Source organism: Trichomycterus rosablanca, chromosome 14, assembly GCF_030014385.1.
Source record: "Trichomycterus rosablanca isolate fTriRos1 chromosome 14, fTriRos1.hap1, whole genome shotgun sequence".
In the NCBI taxonomy this organism is placed as follows: domain Eukaryota; kingdom Metazoa; phylum Chordata; class Actinopteri; order Siluriformes; family Trichomycteridae; genus Trichomycterus; species Trichomycterus rosablanca.
This window is the reverse complement of record NC_086001.1, coordinates 36,435,950-36,458,449: the sequence shown is the minus strand read 5'-3', so window position 1 is coordinate 36,458,449 and position 22,500 is coordinate 36,435,950. Positions and strand designations below refer to the sequence as shown.

General features: G+C 38.6%; 2 protein-coding genes across 3 annotated transcripts in view; both read right to left on the bottom strand.

Moving 5' to 3' along the window:
• prom1b (prominin 1 b) overlaps positions 1 to 4,148 on the bottom strand; it is a 20,823-nt gene extending 16,675 nt beyond the window's left edge. The window contains exons 1-4 of the mRNA XM_063008474.1: positions 3,944 to 4,148; positions 308 to 369; positions 186 to 212; positions 1 to 109 (exon numbers count right to left, since the gene is read on the bottom strand). The exon at positions 1 to 109 is cut by the window's left edge and continues 97 nt beyond it. Coding sequence (XP_062864544.1) covers positions 1 to 109; positions 186 to 212; positions 308 to 369; positions 3,944 to 4,148 — 403 coding nt within the window. The remainder of the gene's footprint in view (positions 110 to 185; positions 213 to 307; positions 370 to 3,943) is intronic.
• A 2,702-nt stretch (positions 4,149 to 6,850) lies between these two features.
• tapt1b (transmembrane anterior posterior transformation 1b) overlaps positions 6,851 to 22,500 on the bottom strand; it is a 24,227-nt gene continuing 8,577 nt past the window's right edge. For both annotated transcript variants that reach the window (XM_063009071.1, XM_063009072.1), the window contains exons 4-14: positions 15,210 to 15,372; positions 14,981 to 15,116; positions 11,148 to 11,245; positions 10,981 to 11,050; positions 10,817 to 10,897; positions 10,605 to 10,714; positions 10,408 to 10,467; positions 8,765 to 8,833; positions 8,601 to 8,677; positions 8,302 to 8,471; positions 6,851 to 7,867 (exon numbers count right to left, since the gene is read on the bottom strand). In XM_063009071.1, the coding sequence (XP_062865141.1) occupies positions 7,623 to 7,867; positions 8,302 to 8,471; positions 8,601 to 8,677; positions 8,765 to 8,833; positions 10,408 to 10,467; positions 10,605 to 10,714; positions 10,817 to 10,897; positions 10,981 to 11,050; positions 11,148 to 11,245; positions 14,981 to 15,116; positions 15,210 to 15,372 (1,279 nt within the window). In that variant the 3' untranslated portion in view covers positions 6,851 to 7,622. The remainder of the gene's footprint in view (positions 7,868 to 8,301; positions 8,472 to 8,600; positions 8,678 to 8,764; positions 8,834 to 10,407; positions 10,468 to 10,604; positions 10,715 to 10,816; positions 10,898 to 10,980; positions 11,051 to 11,147; positions 11,246 to 14,980; positions 15,117 to 15,209; positions 15,373 to 22,500) is intronic.

Here is a 22,500-nt window from a genome sequence, read left to right as displayed (position 1 = left end):
TCTCACAGCAGCGGCACACGCAGAAGCACAAACCCGCCAGCGGCATCAGCAGCGCCGACAGGACGCCCAGAGACGCCAGCACCACGAAGCCCAGCTCGTAATGCACGACCTGCAGGGGGGAGATCATCGGGGTGATATAGGTGTTGGATCACCTCGTACCTGTAACACCATGATCGTGTCGTTACCTGGAGCGTCAGGACGATGTTCTCCGGCTGCGACGTCACGAGGACAGAAAGGACGTTTCATTCAGAGACGTGATTAAAATCCGACATGGATTAGTATAATATAATTACAAACACTAACGAACCTTCTGAAGCTCTTCTGGTTTAATCCCTCCCATGTTCTGCTGCAGGATCTTCACAACCAGATCTACAACACAAACAATCCGGCTTCAGCATGACTGGAACCCTCAGTTATTTCATCATTTATAAGTTATCATTTAAAAAAAAAAAAGGTCCTTTGTGCAACTGTAATGGTCCGAACACATGGGTTGATGCCAAACTGGGGTGCAAGTGAAAGGGTGTTTATTAAATCGTTCGGCGTAAATTATGGTCCAATCATTTTCCATCAAGCCTCCACACAACATCTAGTTAAACAGAAAGTGATGTCACAACACTTCAAGGTTTTTTTTTTCTGATTTATTTACGGGAAGAAAAAACAGTTTTTCTCTGATTTTTTTTACAGTAAGAAAAAACAGTTTTTCTCTGATTTTTTTTACAGTAAGAAAAAAGTTTTTTCTGATTTTTTTCAGGAAGAAAAAACTGTTTATTCAGAATTTTTAAGGGAAGAAAAATGTCTTTTTTCTGATTTTTTTGAGGGAAGAAAAAACTGTTTTTTTCTGATTTTTAAAGGGAAGAAAAAAACTGTTTTATTTTGATTTTTAAAGGAAAGAAAAAACTGTTTTGTTCTGATTTTTAAAGGGAAGAAAAAACATTTTTCTCTGATTTATTTACGGGAAGAAAAAACAGTTTTTCTGATTTTTTTACAGGAAGAAAAAACCTTTTTTTCAGATTTTTTTTAGAGGAAGAAAAAACTGTTTTTCTCTGATTTATTTACGGGAAGAAAAAACTGTTTTTCTCTGATTTTTTACAGGAAGAAAAAACTGTTTATTCAGAATTTTTAAGGGAAGAAAAATGTCTTTTTTCTGATTTTTTTGAGGGAAGAAAAAACTGTTTTTTTCTGATTTTTAAAGGGAAGAAAAAAACTGTTTTATTTTGATTTTTAAAGGAAAGAAAAAACTGTTTTGTTCTGATTTTTAAAGGGAAGAAAAAACATTTTTCTCTGATTTATTTACGGGAAGAAAAAACAGTTTTTCTGATTTTTTTACAGGAAGAAAAAACCTTTTTTTCAGATTTTTTTTAGAGGAAGAAAAAACTGTTTTTCTCTGATTTATTTACGGGAAGAAAAAACTGTTTTTCTCTGATTTTTTACAGGAAGAAAAAACTGTTTATTCAGAATTTTTAAGGGAAGAAAAATTTCTTTTTTCTGATTTTTTAAGGGAAGAAAAAACTGTTTTTTTTCTGATTTTTTTTAAGGGAAGAAAAAACTGTTTTTTCTGATTTTTTCCTGATTTTTAAAGGGAAGAAAAAACTGTTTTTTGTTTTTTTTAAGGGAAGAAAAAACTGTTTTTTTCTGATTTTTTAAGGGAAGAAAAAACTGTTTTTTCTGATTTTTAAAGGGAAGAAAAAACTGTTTTTTTCTGATTTTTAAAGGGAAGAAAAAACTGTTTTTTTCTGATTTTTTTCTGGTTTTTAAAGGGAAGAAAAAACTGTTTTTTTCAGATTTTTTTCTGGTTTTTAAAGTGAAGAAAAAACTGTTTTTTTCTGATTTTTAAAGGGAAGAAAAAACTGTTTTTTTCTGATTTTTTTCTGGTTTTTAAAGGGAAGAAAAAACTGTTTTTTTCTGATTTGTTTTGTTTTCTTTTTTTTTTAGGAAAGATAAAACAGTTTTTTTCTGTTTTTTAAGGCAAAAAAAACTGTTTCTTTCTGATTTTTTCTGTTTTTATGATTTTACCGTCCTAACTTTTGTTGTAATGTGTTGCTGGGATGGATGTATAATAGTAAATGAGCTTTATGAGTGTGTCCTGTCTGGATTTAAAATACCTTCTACGACCTACATTGGGACTCGGTCACAACACAACCAACAAGCTGCTTATGTACTAATCAGCACCTAGTGTGTGTTTTATACCCCCCAGTAACCCCCCCAGTAACCTGGCTTCATCTGCTCTGTCTGGTTTTGCTCTGTCCGTCTGCCCCGCCATGTGTCGTTATTAAACTCGGGGGCAATCGAACTGGGTCAGACACAGAACGATACCCACAAGCAGTATTTATTATTAGGATTTTAATGTCTGCTGGCTGTGGTGGCCCAACACTTTCGCTCAAGGGTCCAACGGTGGTTCCTCATCCGTCCTAGACTCTATAGCAACACTGTCTATGTGTTTAACACATATTCAGCGCCGTTTCTGCCCATTTTTGATGGCACATACTCTGGATCTGGGTCTGGTCAGGTTGGCAGCATATGGCACCCAAGATTATCGGCTTATGCGATTGGGCAGATCGGCTAACTGATTAGGCAGCAGGGACTTAACACGGCAATCCTATTTCCAACTCAACACACACACACCTTAGAAAGAAAGACGGGAAAAGGACTTAGAAACACTTGAATACCTCATGTAAAAATTCTTGAGTGGCTCCAAAATAGTTTGGACAGTAGGTACAATGCAAATAAGACCTTATTTGGAGAAGGATTCAATATTTTACACAAAAAAACCCTATTTATTAGCCTAAAATGAGGTATTTTTTTATTTATATAGCACCTTTAAGAACACACGTGTTCACCAAAGTGCTTCAGACAAAAAAATTAAAGAAATAAATCATAAACAACACAACAACAAATCAAATCTCCCGTGAACGCTGCCCTAATATCCACTCACAGACTTTTCCACAGTTTCCTTTCTGTTTAAGTCTAAACCGTGAAAAATTAAGGTCCTTTTTAATTTACAGCCGTGAAAAATCACATTAAGATGCATAAAATGCGCCGTTTTTGGTGTAAAATTCAATTTAATGTGAAATTTACTTCCTTGTTTGTGTTTAGCGAGTTAACGGTTGTTATTCGTGCAGCGTTCAAGTGCCTCACGATTCCTGGTACTGCACTATGTTTCGGTCCTAGTGTAACCGAGCTTATGTAGTTTGCTGACTTTCTAAAAAAGTAATAAACTGTTAACTAATACTTTACTGAAGTTCACAAATTTTTGGAAGCTAGTTTGTACTGTATACACTAGAATACCTTAGTAAATCCACCTAATTATTTGACATTGCTTATGGTTTACCTAAAAATATGGACAAGAGTAGTTGTACCAGAGTAAAACACTGTTTCTATTTATTCATCCGCTATTTGTGCTAATCGTCCTAATCCCCATCAGTTCTCTGTCTCTGGAAGACACAGGTGACCCAATATTTTCGGCTGCTGTGCTATTTTTAACCCAGCAATGTCTAAAAATCCTAGGGATGGGGATAGGGATTGCTAAACAATCAATCCTTCCTGCCACAACAGCCTCCACTCTTCCGAGACCTTCCAATTCGTCCCAGTGGTGTTCACTCGGGTTGGGGTGTTTGCTCCGTGCAGCCCACTGGAGTGGTGTCTACATAAAAGTACACCTCTAACCCTTGGAGATTCCATACATCCCGAATGGTATCCGTAGTTACATGGCTCACAGTTAACCTTCCAGTTCGTCCCAGTGGTGTTCACTTGGGTTGGGGTCTTGGCCCTGTGCAGCCCACTGGAGTGTCTATATAAGTCTTGCTTTGTCCACATAAATGTACACTTCAATGGTATCCAACTTTGGGAATTCCATACATCCCAAATGGTTCAAACCAAGGGTAAATCTGGGGGTAAACACAGAGGGATTTGGGGTGCTGGTTGGACTACTACTATCTGGACTCACCTGAAGGGAAGGGGTTAGGCTGCACCAGGTAAAGGAACGCGTGTACCAGGTGGAACAGTGCGCCCATCGCCCCTGGCTCGTAGTACGCCAGCGTCTCGTACACCACAGACGGGACGAACCCGAAATCCAGCTCTCCTCCAGACGCCAGACCCCAACTGGGAACCAGCACAAGGCAGACAGGCAGGAGGAACCAGTTCAGCCTCATTTTCTGCCCAAAAAGTCCAGCACAGGCACCCCAACAGCTCAAAAGAAATGAAACAACTCCTGTGTAATCTGTACTAAACATGAAGGACGTGAAAAGAATAAATATGTATTAATTAATTCATAAATATGTCTGGTTTTCTCTGGGTAGTTTGATGGTCCATCTTGAAGACCTGAGTTGACTCCAGCCAGAGCTTCTCGCACATACTGATGAGTCGTTCGCTAAGGAGTCGGTTCGGTGAATCGACTCTTTGAGATGAACTGTAGTGTGTCGGATAAATAGTTTATTTCTTTTATTATTATTATTGTCTAAGGACTCCAATTCTATAGATTAAGAAATATATATACATATAATAAATAGTCTGATAAATGGGAATAAATTGTATATTTTGTGATCAGACCGTAAAGCGATTATTAAATGAATCAAATGAATGAATCATATACAGTAGATAGGTAAACATACTATATACTATACAGGCTATATTTATATGCTTTCATACTATATATACAGTATTATATATATTTTATATATTAAAACTATGTCATATAGGCTTATTTTATATTGTTTATGGTTTAGTTACTACAAAGCAAACACAAGTAGCTAATTTGAACATTTATAACGTTTTTTAATGTAGTTTAATGTAGTTTTTATGATCAGTTTTACAGTAAAAACGACATATTGGCTGTTTTTTAAAGTAAAAAGATATAACTCGAACCTCCTAATGTTATTAAATAAGATAAAGATTATACTGTATTAAGAAATTAAACTATAAAGCGTGTAACATTATGGTTAGCTAAGCTAAGCTACTGTTAGCCTCCTGCAATTAGTACTGTAATTGATTTAATTTGCATTTATTTAATTACTACTTAATTACAAGGATATAATGTGCTTGGTGAACTATATATAAACATAAAAATATATATTTATCACCCAAACACTGTCCACATTACTGAATGAGTCGTTTGGGAGCCCAAGGAGTCGATTCTCACATTTAAACTAAGCCGATTGATACTTAACTAAACGCGCATGCGCGAATATCCACACACTCATCAACACCAAACCCGAATTATCGAGTGCATCTGTTTCAGGCAGACCAACAGCTTGGGGAAGGGCTTGCATGGTTCACCAAAACTGGTCTATGAAGACGTTGTGTGATGAGGAACTCCAAAGGTACTGAGCCCTGACCTCAACCCTATTGGGGTGACCAAGCTTTTCATGTTGGGGGCCACATGGAGTAAAAAATACACAAACACGGGGCCACAGACGCTTTAAGAATGAAATAAATACAAATATATAACAGCTATGAGGGCTATCTGATTACTAACACCTCCACGTCCCGTTTATCTGAGCGCTCGATGATCTATCGTCCAGCAAAAAAACATCTAGTAAGCGGCAGTTCTGCGGGTGAACTCAAATAACCCGTCTTTATGATGGTGGCATCATCTCAAGGAACAATCATCTCAAATCGTGAACATTTGTATCGGACCACGTCGGATTTCACTCCCGCCAGCTAAGAACGGGAATCTGAAGATACAGTGGGCACAGGTTTACCAAAACTAGACAACACTGGGAAAACATTACTGGTCTAATAGCTTTCGAGTTTCGTGTGTTACCCACACGGTGGTAGAAGCACTAGATCAGATGCGACTAGATGTTGAATTATGGGTTAGGATACAACAAACCTCGACCCCACCTGTCTAGACATCTAGGGTATCTAGACCCTGGAGTACCTGGTGCTAGGACTTCACAGCAGGTCCTTCGAACTCTAGACGTTCAATTCCTCCGACACCGGATACCGGTCGAACTTCTTCCATCGCTCCGACGTCTAGAATTTAGACGCATCTTCTTCTCGGGAGTGTAGGACGACGTAAAACGTGTCTATGTACCCATAGTGTCTCAGAAGGTCAGACCTGTTTGAGGTGAACCCTTGACCCTCAATTAAAACAGTGACTTTTTTGTCCAGTTGAGGCGTCAAATCAGTAACCAGGGATTTGACCAAACCTTTTTAATTTGACTCTCAAACTGTTTGTTTGTTTTATTCCTGATTATTTAATACACTTGGCATTTGTTTCAAATATGAATTGTTCGATCAGGTACAAAAACGGGTCGCAGAGAATAACAATAATAATAAGAATAATAATAGTAGTAAAATAATAATAACTTGTACACGGGCGCCCCCTTGTGGAGGCTTTATGCTACAACTTTTTAACTACAGGGTTACAGCAGTATGTGTAACGTTATTTAGGAATATAAAATGTATATATACTGTACATTTTAATATACAAAGCAAAGCAGTTACAATAATGTTATATAATAAATAAAAAATAATAATAATAAAGAAGGAAATCGGTTGTAATCTTGGTGGTTGGTCTCATTCACACAAAAACCATAAAAATTAGACCGGTGTGACGATATAACCAAACGTATTTGAACACCTGTGTGAAAATAATGTCTGTAATATAAAATTTTAAGCAAATCTGTAGTAAAATATCAGAAATATTTACATTATTAGTTTACCTCAGGGCAGCTTTAGCTTACGAAGCTAACGCCGTTAGCTTCATGCTATTCATCCAACCCGCTAGCATGCGGCTAACGCCTCCTTCAGTCAGTGTTCCAAAAACGCTTAAACTTTCACAAATAAACGAATTTACAACAACAATCATAATAATAACAACAATAATAAAAATAAATCACACTTGTGCACCTTTATACAAATTAAAAATCAGTGAGAATTTATTTACATGTGAAAAGAACTTCATAGGAAAGGTGTCCACATACTTTAGGCCATATAACATGAAGCTAAAATAAAGAAATCAAACTATAATACAATACAATAAATAAACGTGTGTTTATTCAGTAGCTGAGCTGGAATGTCTCGATTATATTCCCGTAACGTATATTTCCGACCTATAAATCGACACAACTGACACTAATTAGCCAATTTTATCGCGATCGCGATCGTTCGTCGGGAATTAATTTAGCTTTGCGCTAAACGAGCGGACGGAACGGCGATTTACCGACGTTTTAAGGCTTTCCCGGGCTCAAACGTCGATTGTTCGGGCTAGATGAGCACCCGATGACCGAAAATCTGATCTAAACGTGTCGACGTGGTAAGCGAATCTGTCGTCGCCCGTCTACAGTCCGAGATTAGATTGTAATCGGCGTAAAATAGCGTCAAGCAATTTTTACTAGCTAAGAGAACATGATATACCGAGCTACCTTGTGTTTCGTGGGCGACACTAGTGTTCAAAAAAGCCACAACTAGAAAATAAAACATGATTTTAAGTGCGGGATTTAGCCTAAGCGACGTAAATCGTCTAGTCTTATGGACCTGGTCCTATCGGGATACGTCTTCGCCGAAGTACTGACCCTAACGGAGAGCTCGCGTCCTGTTCCGGCTGCAAAGTTTCAATAAATTAAAAGCACTTCTTAATAAATATCCGGCTCCTTCGAGTCCGTCTGTACGAGCGCAGCGCCTCAGTCGATCCTGTTCCCGCAGATGGTGAAGCGGTCGATGTCCAGCAGGTCTTTCTTCGCCCCCCTGTGGGTCATTTCCGTCCCGTCCTGGGCGAGGCTCTTGTCGTCCGATTCGTCGTCGTCGTCGGGCGTGGCGAGGAACCGATCCGACTGGCTGGTCGGGAGCGAGGGGTCGGGGCGTTCCGTCCGGTCGGGCGGCTGGTCGACGACGGTCGGGGGTGCGCCCTGGTCCTCCGCTGGCTCGCCTGAGGGGACGAGAACCAATTACCATCGTCGTAATCATCGTTCGAGTGGGCGCCCAGCCTGCCGGCCGCAGACGCTATATAGCGAGCACACAGTTACCATAGCAACACAGCCTAGTCGAAAGGTCGCCGGTTCCAGCCCCAGCACTGACAGCTCGCTCAAGCAAGTTGGGCCCTTGAGCAAGGCCCCTAACCCTCAATTACTTAGACAGTGCACTGTCAGTGTGTGAGGGAGGGAAGGTCGGATGGGGTTTCGCCTCATAGCCACTGTGTGGAGGTTTGGGGGGGGTGTGGATCTTATAGAGCATATCATGACACTCTGTACAGCTGTGTGTGTGGGGGGGGAGGTTAAATTTGTGAGTATACAATTACTGCCTGTAGTCCGTCTGTTGCTCTTTACACTTTGTTAGGTGCAGCAGTGTTGGTGGGATCTGTACCTGCCGGCTCCGGCGCGCTGCTCTTGGTACGGTGAGCCCTGCTGGAGGCCCGGGTGGGCGCGGCGGAGGGCGGAGACCGGAACAGCTTCTCCTCCATGTGGGCGCCCTTCACGTAGACGCACGACTTCCCCAACAGCACGATGCTGTTCAGCACCTTCAGCGTGATCATGCTGGGGGTCACACACACACACACACACACACACACACACACACACACACACACACACAGAGAGCTCCGGTCAGGGTCGGTACGGTCACACCTATCTGACCGTAAATATGTGGACACCTGAACAACTCACCCGAGATAAAAGAGGATCAGACACACGACGGACAGAGAACCCTGGACCTTCACCGAGTTAGTGACCACCCGGATCAGCTTTAAGAAAATATATAAATAAATCAATATAAATATACAAACTAAAAAAACAAGTAAACACAGAGACAGGACCGGGACCGATCTTACCAGTAGGGCGAGTGGAAGCGGGATGAAGCCCATTCTTCTGGACACACTGTCGCTGTAGTCGGTGTAAGCCTTAAACACACAATACAAATGTATTTATTTATTTACGTATTTATGTATGTACTTATTTATTAATTTAGGTATTTATTTATTTACATATTTAAGTATTTATTTATTTATGTATTTATTTGTTATTGTATTTATTTATTTACATATTTATGTATTTATTTATTTATGTATTTATTTGTTATTGTATTTATTTATTTATGTATTTATTTGTTATTGTATTTATTTACATATTTATGTATTTATTTATTTATGTATTTATTTGTTATTGTATTTATTTATTTATGTATTTATTTATTATTGTATTTATTTATTTACATATTTATGTATTTACTTATTTATGTATTTATTTATTATTGTATTTATTTATTATCGTATTTATTTATTTACATATTTATGTATTTACTTATTTATGTATTTATTTATTTATGTATTTATTTATTGTATTTATTTATTTATGTATGTATTTATTATTGTATTTATTTATTTACATATTTATGTATTTGCTTATTTATGTATTCATTTATTTATGTATTTATTTGTTATTGTATTTATTTATTTATGTATTTATTTGTTATTGTATTTATTTACATATTTATGTATTTATTTATGTATTTATTTGTTATTGTATTTATTTATTTACATATTTATGTTTTTATTTATTTATGTATTTATTTGTTATTGTATTTATTTATTTACATATGTATTTATTTATTTATGTATTTATTTGTTATTGTATTTATTTATTTATGTATTTATTTATTATTGTATTTATTTATTTACATATTTATGTATTTACTTATTTATGTATTTATTTATTATTGTATTTATTTATTATCGTATTTATTTATTTACATATTTATGTATTTATTTATTTATGTATTTATTTATTGTATTTATTTATTTATGTATGTATTTATTATTGTATTTATTTATTTACATATTTATGTATTTACTTATTTATGTATTCATTTATTTATGTATTTATTTATTATTGTATTTATTTATTTATTAATTTATGTATTTGTTTATTTTTAATTATGTATTTATTTATTTATGCATTTTTATTTATTTATTTATTTGTGTATTTGTTTATTTGTGTATTTATTTTTTTAAACGTTTTTATTTCTTCACTTATGTATTTATTTATTTTTAATTATGTATTTATTTATGTATATATTTATTAATTTGTGTATTTGTTTATTTATGTATTTATTTTTTTAACGTTTTTATTTCTTTACTTATGTATTTATTTGTTTATTTATTTACATATTTATTTATGTATTTATTTATGTATGTATTTATTTAGCATTTATTTATTCACGTATGTATGTATTTATTTATTTATTTATTTATTTGTTTATGTATTTATTTGTTATTTATTTATTTATCTGTCTTTATGTATTTATTTATTATTTACGTATTTATTTATTCAGGACTACAGGTATAGTCACTGCTCACACGAGACTCATCAGTGCACGTCTTTGTACTGTGGGAGGAAACCGGAGCACCCGGAGGAAACCCACACGGGCACGGGGAGAACATGCCAACTCCACGCAGAAAGGACCCTCATCACTTACGTTTTTCTGTCTGCTGCTGACCAGATCGAAGGCCAGGCTTGCTCTGTATTCACCGTACACCTGCAAACACACACACACAGCGTTAAAAAATATAAATATATATATATAGGTGTTTACTGGGGTCTAGGCTGCTCTTTTAACGAGGTATATCATCATTACTACGTTATTATCGGTGTAAAAGCGGCGGCTGTACTCACGTCGGCTGGGATGTCGTTGAATTTGGTGATGAAGGCGTGTTTCACCACGTCCACCGCCATCTCGGACGCCACCACCATGCACACGTCGGGGAGCAGCACCCACAGGTGGTCTGAAACCGGCACACGGGAGGCGTGAGAGAGATAATCGGGGGGGGGGACACGCTGTACCCAGGTGTTCCTCCACCGGGTGATTAGTGATTAGTGGGAGGTACCTGGGTTCCAGGAGAACTGCTCCATGTTCCTGAGACAGACGATCAGCAGGAGGACGTAATTCGTGAAGCGCTCTTTAATATCTGGAACACAAATAAAGGTGGGGTTACAGAACGTACAGGGGTCACACAGGGAGCATTATGGGGGGTGTTTCCGTCACCCTTACCGCTGTTGGACATCTGAAAGAGGTTGTTCTTCTCGAACTTCTTGAACACGCTCCCTTTGATCTCCACGAACTGCAGCCAGAAACACACACACCAGTCATGAATCATATATATATATATATATACAGTGTATGGAACAGTGTGTGTGTGTGTGGGGGGGGGGACTGACGTTGTTGGACATCATGATGGTGAGCAGAGATTTGTTGTGGGAGTTGAAGGCCACGTTCAGGGTGGTGGCCTGGACCATGATCAGGATGGCGTGAAGAACTGGAGCGGCAGGTTCAGGAAGGCAAAACCAGCACACACACACACACACACACACACACACACACACACACACACACACACACGGATGGATAGATGGATATAAAGCAACAGTTCTAGTGCAGGTCAGAAAACGACTCCTCTCCAACGAATCACTCTTTGGAGTCGACTCACTCATCTATGGTAAAGATTCGTATAAAGCAACAGTTCTAGTGCAGGTCAGAAAACGAATCACTCTTAGGAATCGACTCACTCATCTATGGTAAAGATTCGTATAAAGCAACAGTTCTAGTGCAGGTCAGAAAACGACTCCTCTCAAACGAATCACTCTTTGGAGTCGACTCACTCATCTATGGTAAAGATTCGTATAAAGCAACAGTTCTAGTGCAGGTCAGAAAACGACTCCTCTCAAACGAATCATTCTTTGGAATCGACTCACTCATCTATGGTAAAGATTCGTATAAAGCAACAGTTCTAGTGCGGTTCAGAAAACGACTCCTCTCAAACAAATCACTCTTTGGAATCGACTCACTCATCTATGGTAAAGATCCGTATAAATCAACAGTTCTAGTGCAGGTCAGAAAACGAATCACTCTTAGGAATCGACTCACTCATCTATGGTAAAGATTCGTATAAAGCAACAGTTCTAGTGCAGGTCAGAAAACGAATCACTCTTAGGAATCGACTCACTCATCTATGGTAAAGATTCGTATAAAGCAACAGTTCTAGTGCAGGTCAGAAAACGAATCACTCTTAGGAATCGACTCACTCATCTATGGTAAAGATTCGTATAAAGCAACAGTTCTAGTGCAGGTCAGAAAACGAATCACTCTTAGGAATCGACTCACTCATCTATGGTAAAGATCCGTATAAATCAACAGTTCTAGTGCAGGTCAGAAAACGAATCACTCTTAGGAATCGACTCACTCATCTACGGTAAAGATTCGTATAAAGCAACAGTTCTAGTGCGGGTTAGAAAACGAATCACTCTTAGGAATCGACTCACTCATCTATGGTAAAGATTCGTATAAAGCAACAGTTCTAGTGCAGGTCAGAAAACGAATCACTCTTAGGAATCGACTCACTCATCTACGGTAAAGATTCGTATAAAGCAACAGTTCTAGTGCGGGTTAGAAAACGACTCCTCTCAAACGAATCATTCTTTGGAATCGACTCACTCATCTATGTTCTAGTGCAGGTCAGAAAACGACTCCTCTCAAACGAATCATTCTTTGGAATCGACTCACTCATCTATGTTCTAGTGTAGGTCAGAAAACAACTCCTCTTAAACGAATCATTCTTTGGAATCGACTCACTCATCTATGGTAAAGATTCGTATAAAGCAACAGTTCTAGTGCGGTTCAGAAAACGACTCCTCTCAAACGAATCACTCTTTGGAATCGACTCACTCATCTATGTTCTAGTGCAGGTCAGAAAATGACTCCTCTCAAACGAATCATTCTTAGGAATCGACTAACTCATCTATGTTCTAGTGCGGGTTAGAAAACGAGTCCTTTCAAACGAATCATTCTTTGGAATCGACTCACTCATCTATGTTCTTGTGCAGGTCAGAAAACGACTCCTCTCAAACGAATCATTCTTTGGAATCGAGTCACTCATCTATGTTCTAGTGCAGGTCAGAAAACGACTCCTCTCAAACGAATCATTCTCAGGAATCGACTCACTCATCTATGTTCTAGTGCAGGTCAGAAAACGACTCCTCTCAAACGAATCATTCTTTGGAATCGACTCACTCATCTATGTTCTAGTGTAGGTCAGAAAACGACTCCTCTTAAACGAATCACTCTTAGGAATCGACTCACTCATCTATGGTAAAGATCCGTATAAATCAACAGTTCTAGTGCAGGTCAGAAAACGAATCACTCTTAGGAATCGACTCACTCATCTACGGTAAAGATTCGTATAAAGCAACAGTTCTAGTGCGGGTTAGAAAACGAATCACTCTTAGGAATCGACTCACTCATCTACGGTAAAGATTCGTATAAAGCAACAGTTCTAGTGCGGGTTAGAAAACGAATCACTCTTAGGAATCGACTCACTCATCTACGGTAAAGATTCGTATAAAGCAACAGTTCTAGTGCGGGTTAGAAAACGACTCCTCTCAAACGAATCATTCTTTGGAATCGACTCACTCATCTATGTTCTAGTGCAGGTCAGAAAACGACTCCTCTCAAACGAATCATTCTTTGGAATCGACTCACTCATCTATGTTCTAGTGCAGGTCAGAAAACGACTCCTTTCAAACGAATCATTCTTTGGAATCGACTCACTCATCTATGTTCTAGTGCAGGTCAGAAAACGACTCCTCTCAAACGAATCATTCTTAGGAATCGACTAACTCATCTATGTTCTAGTGCAGGTCAGAAAACAACTCCTCTCAAACGAATCATTCTTTGGAATCGACTCACTCATCTATGTTCTAGTGCAGGTCAGAAAACGACTCCTCTCAAACGAATCATTCTTTGGAATCGACTCACTCATCTATGTTCTAGTGTAGGTCAGAAAACAACTCCTCTTAAACGAATCATTCTTTGGAATCGACTCACTCATCTATGGTAAAGATTCGTATAAAGCAACAGTTCTAGTGCGGTTCAGAAAACGACTCCTCTCAAACGAATCACTCTTTGGAATCGACTCACTCATCTATGTTCTAGTGCAGGTCAGAAAATGACTCCTCTCAAACGAATCATTCTTAGGAATCGACTAACTCATCTATGTTCTAGTGCGGGTTAGAAAACGAGTCCTTTCAAACGAATCATTCTTTGGAATCGACTCACTCATCTATGTTCTTGTGCAGGTCAGAAAACGAATCACTCTTAGGAATCGACTCACTCATCTACGGTAAAGATTCGTATAAAGCAACAGTTCTAGTGCGGGTTAGAAAACGAATCACTCTTAGGAATCGACTCACTCATCTATGGTAAAGATTCGTATAAAGCAACAGTTCTAGTGCAGGTCAGAAAACGAATCACTCTTAGGAATCGACTCACTCATCTACGGTAAAGATTCGTATAAAGCAACAGTTCTAGTGCGGGTTAGAAAACGAATCACTCTTAGGAATCGACTCACTCATCTACGGTAAAGATTCGTATAAAGCAACAGTTCTAGTGCGGGTTAGAAAACGACTCCTCTCAAACGAATCATTCTTTGGAATCGACTCACTCATCTATGTTCTAGTGCAGGTCAGAAAACGACTCCTTTCAAACAAATCATTCTTTGGAATCGACTCACTCATCTATGTTCTAGTGCAGGTCAGAAAACGACTCCTCTCAAACGAATCATTCTTTGGAATCGACTAACTCATCTATGTTCTAGTGCAGGTCAGAAAACAACTCCTCTCAAACGAATCATTCTTTGGAATCGACTCACTCATCTATGTTCTAGTGCAGGTCAGAAAACGACTCCTCTCAAACGAATCACTCTTTGGAATCGACTCACTCATCTATGTTCTAGTGCAGGTCAGAAAATGACTCCTCTCAAACGAATCATTCTTAGGAATCGACTAACTCATCTATGTTCTAGTGCGGGTTAGAAAACGAGTCCTTTCAAACGAATCATTCTTTGGAATCGACTCACTCATCTCATCTTTCTCTCCGATTCACTACGGTGTCACATGCCAAACGATTCACTATGATTCAGTTGGGAGTTCGGCTTTTTCCCCAGCGAACAGCGAGAGCGGTCAAGGTCTCGGATGCCCCCCCCCGGCGTGAAGGATACAGACGTAGAGCACGGCCATGAAGAAGTGAGGGATCACCCCGATGTGCGCCCTCTTCCTCTCTCTGGGCTCGGTGGCCGTCCAGTACAGGGCGTCCAGGATGTCCTGCCCGAAGGACGAGAAGAGCCGGTCGGCTACCTGAAACCAGACGGAGTCCAGACACATCGCGTGAGTCCTACGGCGAGCGACCCGAGAGAGACGGATCCACCCGCCGGCGGCGTCCGCGTTTACCTCCAGCATGTTGTAGATGATGTAGAGCTTGATGACCGACTGGCCCCGGATCAGGTGGTACATCATGGAGTAATCCACGTAGTGCATCATGGAGTAACACAGCACCATGATGAAGCCCTTCAGCACATCACACACCTGAGCCGGCTGGAGCAGACGGGAGCCGCTGCGCACACGCACACACACACACACACACTTATATTTACATTTACATTTGTGGCATTTAGCAGATAATCTGAGCTGTTGAGGGTTAAGGGCCTTGCTCAAGGGCCCAACAGTGGCAACCATGCAGTGGTGGGACTTGAACTGGCAACCTTCTGATCACTGGACCCGTTACCTTAACCACTAGGCTAAAGCTGCCCACAATATATATATACACACACTATATACACACACACACACACACACACACACACACATATATGTAAACACTATACACACACACACACACTATATACACACACACACACATATATGTAAACACTATATACACACACACACACACATATATGTAAACACTATACACACACACACACACACATATATGTAAACACTATACACACACACACACTATACACACACACACACACATATATGTAAACACTATACACACACACACACACACACTATATACACACACACACACACACATATATGTAAACACTATACACACACACACACACACATATATGTAAACACTATACACTATATACACACACACACACACACACATATATGTAAACACTATACACACACACACACTATATACACACACACACACACATATATGTAAACACTATACACACACACACACACACTATATACACACACACACACACACATATATGTAAACACTATACACACACACACACTATATACACACACACACACACACACATATATGTAAACACTATACACTATATACACACACACACACACACACATATATGTAAACACTATACACACACACACACTATATACACACACACACACACATATATGTAAACACTATACACACACACACACACACTATATACACACACACACACACACATATATGTAAACACTATACACACACACACATATATGTAAACACTATACACACACACACACTATATACACACACACACACACACACATATATGTAAACACTATACACACACACACACTATATACACACACACACACACACACATATATGTAAACACTATACACACACACACACTATATACACACACACACACACACACATATATGTAAACACTATACACACACACACACTATATACACACACACACACACATATATGTAAACACTATACACACACACACACACACTATATACACACACACACACACACATATATGTAAACACTATACACACACACACACACACATATATGTAAACACTATACACACACACACACTATATACACACACACACACACACACATATGTAAACACTATACACACACACACACACACTATATACACACACACACACACACATATATGTAAACACTATACACACACACACACACACATATATGTAAACACTATACACACACACACACTATATACACACACACACACACATATATGTAAACACTATACACACACACACACACACATATATGTAAACACTATACACACACTATACACACACACACACACACACATATATGTAAACACTATACACACACACACACTATATACACACACACACACACATATATGTAAACACTATACACACACACACACATATATGTAAACACTATACACACACACACACACTATATACACACACACACACACACACATATATGTAAACACTATAAACACACACACACACACTATATACACACACACACACACATATATGTAAACACTATACACACACACACACACACATATATGTAAACACTATACACACACACACTATACACACACACACACACACACACATATATGTAAACACTATACACACACACACACTATATACACACACACACACACATATATGTAAACACTATACACACACACACACACATATATGTAAACACTATACACACACACACACACTATATACACACACACACACACACACACACATATATGTAAACACTATACACACACACACTATACACACACACACACACACACATATATGTAAACACTATACACACACACACACTATATACACACACACACACACATATATGTAAACACTATACACACACACACACACTATATACACACACACACACACACACACACATATATGTAAACACTATACACACACACACACACACATATATATGTAAACACTATACACACACACACACACTATATACACACACACACACACATATGTGTGTGTGTGTGTGTATAAAAAGTATGTCAAAAAGTATGTCATAATAACTTAATTAAAATTAATCTAAATGAGCATCATGAAAACCCTAGTAAAGTTAAACTAAAGTTAGGACTTCTAAACATCAGGTCACTTGCATGCAAAACAGTAATTGTAAATGAAATAATTACAGATAATAGTCTTAGTGCCCTGTGTTTAACCGAGACCTGGGCTAGACCTGATGAGTATCTAGGTTTAAATGAAGCATCTCCTCCGGGTTACAGTTATGAACATAAGCCACGTCTTAGCGGTCGTGGTGGAGGAATAGCCGCAATTTATGACAAGGACATAGGTCTCACTGTAAAATCATCTCCCATAACAAACTCGTTTGAAGTTCTTATCTCTGACATAACCAATAAATGTTCATCTGATAAAACTAGTATGTTTAAACTGGTTACTGTTTATCGACCCCCTGGTCCTTACTCAGAATTTCTTAACGAATTTGCCGATTTTCTTTCTAAATTAGTTTTATCAACTAAGAAAGCTTTAATTGTTGGTGACTTTAATATTCATTATGAGGATAAATGTAATCCACTCAAAATTGCGTTTGATTCTATTTTAGAATCCTTAGGCATCACCCAAAATGTAACAGGACCCACTCACCGCTGTAAACATACCTTAGATTTAATACTTACTTATGGTATAAACATAGACAACCTGGAAATTATACCACAGAATGACTTAATTTCTGATCACTCCCTACTAATTTATGAAGTGTCCCTGTCCAATAATATACAGCAACCAAATCGTTTTAAATGTAAGCGCACTATTACATCTGCAACTGCAGCAGCGTTCATAAACTGCCTACCAGAATTACCAAATATATCAGCATCAGAACCTAAAGAACTAGATCAGGCAACTCAAAACCTAGAGACCGTACTGCGCACAACCTTAGATAACGTAGCCCCACTCAAAACTAAACTGATTAGAGAGAAAAAACTTGCTCCTTGGTACAATGACCACACATGCGCACTTAAACAAGCAGCACGGAAATTAGAACGCAAGTGGCGTCACACTACACTGGAGGTGTATAAGATTGCTTGGAAAGATGCTCTAACTGAGTATAAACATGCACTTATAAAAGCTAAATCCTTATATTATTCATCCCTAATAGAGAAAAATAAAAACAATCCCAGATTCCTTTTTGAGACAGTGTCCAAATTAACTAAAAACGTCAATGAAACTGAATCTAATATACCGCCTGACTGTACCAGCCATGATTTTTTAAAATTCTTTAATGACAAGATAGAAAAAATACGACTTCAGAGTCAGAGTGTGTCACCTGCCAATGTTAAGTATGGACTCACTCCGAGCAGCATTGGTGATAATAGTAACGAGTTAATCCAACTAAATTCCTTTAATCCAATCTCCCAAAATGAACTAACTGTGTTGATTAAATCATCGAAGTCATCATCGTGTATACTCGATCCTGTTCCAACTCGTTTACTTAAAGATTTACTCCCAGCTATTGTAGAGCCCCTGCTTACATTAATCAATGCATCCCTTAGCCTTGGATATGTACCTAAATTGTTTAAAAGTGCTGTTATTAAACCCCTGATTAAAAAACCTAATCTTGATCCACATGTACTAGCTAATTATAGGCCAATTTCAAACCTTCCTTTTGTCTCAAAGATATTAGAAAAAGTCGTTTCCAAACAGCTATGTTCTTATTTGAATGAAAATTGTATTCATGAAAAATTTCAATCAGGATTTAGACCCAACCATAGTACCGAAACCGCATTAATTAGAGTAGTTAACGAGTTGTTAATGTCTTCTGATAATGGATGTGTCTCTTTTCTTGTTCTATTAGATCTTAGTGCAGCGTTTGATACGGTCGATCAGAACATTTTACTGGAGAGGCTAGAAAATACAGTAGGTGTTAAAGGACTCGCACTCTCTTGGTTTAAATCATATCTGACTGACCGCTCGCAATTTGTTTATGTAAATAATAAATGCTCGGAAACTACAAAAGTAAAGTATGGTGTTCCACAGGGGTCGGTACTGGGACCGCTATTATTTACACTCTATATGCTTCCACTAGGTGAAATTATTCATAAACATGGCATAAACTTTCACTGCTATGCAGATGACACACAGCTGTATATATCAGCCAAACCAAATGATACTGACACAATCAGTAAGATAGAAGATTGTGTAAACGACATAAAAAACTGGATGTCGTGTAATTTTCTTTTACTTAATTCAGATAAAACAGAGGTTTTACTTGTTGGCTCTAAAGCTGCAAGAGACAAATTGTCTAACCTGGTGCTAAACCTAAACACTTTCTCTGTTACTCCCAGCCCAGATGTAAAAAACTTAGGTGTCACAATAGATTCAGATCTCTCATTTGATACACACGTTAATAATATTACTAGAGTTGCTTTCTATCATTTGCGTAACATTTCTAAAATAAGAAATATACTATCTGTTAATGACGCCGAAAAACTGATCCATGCGTTTATAACTTCTCGGTTAGATTATTGTAATGCTCTTCTAACTGGATGCTCTGGTAGATCCTTAAACAAACTCCAGTTAGTTCAAAATGCAGCAGCTCGAGTGCTAACTAGAACTAAAAAATTTGACCATATCAGTCCTGTTCTATCATCTCTACACTGGCTGCCAGTTAAATTCCGCATTGATTACAAAATACTTTTACTAACCTATAAAGCGCTACATGGTCTGGCTCCACAGTATCTGAGTGAACTTATTAATCACTACAGCCCAGCGCGTCCACTTCGTTCACAAGATGCAGGGTTACTTATAGTTCCTAAAATTAAAAAGATCACGGCTGGTGGAAGAGCATTTTCTTACAAAGCTCCACAACTCTGGAATAATCTTCCTGACTCTGTTCGGGATTCGGACACAGTCTCAATGTTTAAGTCTAGACTGAAAACATATTTATTTTCTCAGGCTTTTGATTAGTATAGACAAAGGCGCAGAGCTTGGGGGTTCTTGGTCATAGAAACTTGTGGTGATCAGGGATGTTGGGTTGCTGTCGTTCTGCCTCTCTTGTCCGATCACTCAGGTTTGGTGACGGTGGGGAGATGGGCGCTGATGTCCTGTGAAAGCCTTCATGACCTTGTTACCTGCTCGCTCTCCCTTTTAGTTCTGCTGTAATAATTAGGGCTGCCGGAGTCTAAAACTCTCTGTAAAACTGTTTTACTCAACTAGCATTGTACATTATTAACTACATTCTCTGTTGTTTTACCCCGAGGGCATTCTGATGGAAACCTGTTTACCCGCCGAGGTTAAGGATTGAAGTCGAGACTGCCGGGACAACGATGCTGCTCCTGTCAGATGTGACGGGTCTGGAGTAATTGCAACGACAAGAAATCACTACAGACTTTATTGAAGACTAGAGCGGATAACAACTCTATTATTATTTAATTGTTTATTTATCTATTTATTACCAGTTATGACTTTTAGATCATTTTAATTATTTCACAGTACATATTGGAGTTCATGTGTCCCTCAATGAAATGTAACTCCCCAACACCTGCTGCACTCATGCAGCCCCAGACCATGGCATTCCCACCACCATGCTTGACTGTAGGCATGACACACTTATCTTTGTACTCCTCACCTGATTGCCGCCACACATGCTTGAGACCATCTGAACCAAACAAATTAATCTTGGTCTCATCAGACCATAGGACATGGTTCCAGTAATCCATGTCCTTTGTTGACATGTCTTCAGCAAACTGTTTGAGGGCTTTCTTGTGTAGAGACTTCAGAAGAGGCTTCCTTCTGGGGTGACAGCCATGCAGACCAATTTGATGTAGTGTGCGGCGTATGGTCTGAGCACTGACAGGCTGACCCCCCACCTTTTCAATCTCTGCAGCAATGCTGACAGCACTCCTGCGCCTATCTTTCAAAGACAGCAGTTGGATGTGACGCTGAGCACGTGCACTCAGCTTCTTTGGACGACCAACGCGAGGTCTGTTCTGAGTGGACCCTGCTCTTTTAAAACGCTGGATGATCTTGGCCACTGTGCTGCAGCTCAGTTTCAGGGTGTTGGCAATCGTCTTGTAGCCTTGGCCATCTTCATGTAGCGCAACAATTCGTCTTTTAAGATCCTTAGAGAGTTCTTTGCCATGAGGTGCCATGTTGGAACTTTCAGTGACCAGTATGAGAGAGTGTGAGAGCTGTACTACTAAATTGAACACACCTGCTCCCTATGCACACCTGAGACCTAGTAACACTAACGAGTCACATGACATTTTGGAGGGAAAATGACAAGCAGTGCTCAATTTGGACATTTAGGGGTGTAGTCTCTTAGGGGTGTACTCACTTTTGTTGCCGGTGGTTTAGACATTAATGGCTGTATATTGAGTTATTTTGAGGGAAGAATAAATTTACACTGTTATATAAGCTGCACACAGACTACTTTTCATTGTGTCAAAGTGTCATTTTGTCAGTGTTGTCCCATGAAAAGATATACTTAAATATCTGCAGAAATGTGAGGGGTGTACTCACTTCTGTGATACACTGTATATACAGTGCTCAGCATAAATGAGTACACCCCAACAGATTTGTCAGAAAACCTTTAGTTTCTTTACAGAATCAACATTTTCTATGGGGTACTATACTACAAAATACTCCTACAAATGTGGGCCATTGATTGCAAACAAGATTTGTTCATTTGTACACACAAAAAAGTTATTTTCTCAACAAATTCATTCAAGACCATGTTGCAAAAATGAGTACACCCCAATGAAAGTCTTAGGAGTTTAGACTACAAAATTCTAATTAACACGAATTTAACCACATGTGAGTCTAATTATTCATTAAACAGGTGTCCAGCAGACAGTTGACAGTTAAAAGGGCATTACTTAACAAAGAAAACCCCATCCCATTTCATGCTGTCAGCAGTGGCACCACATGG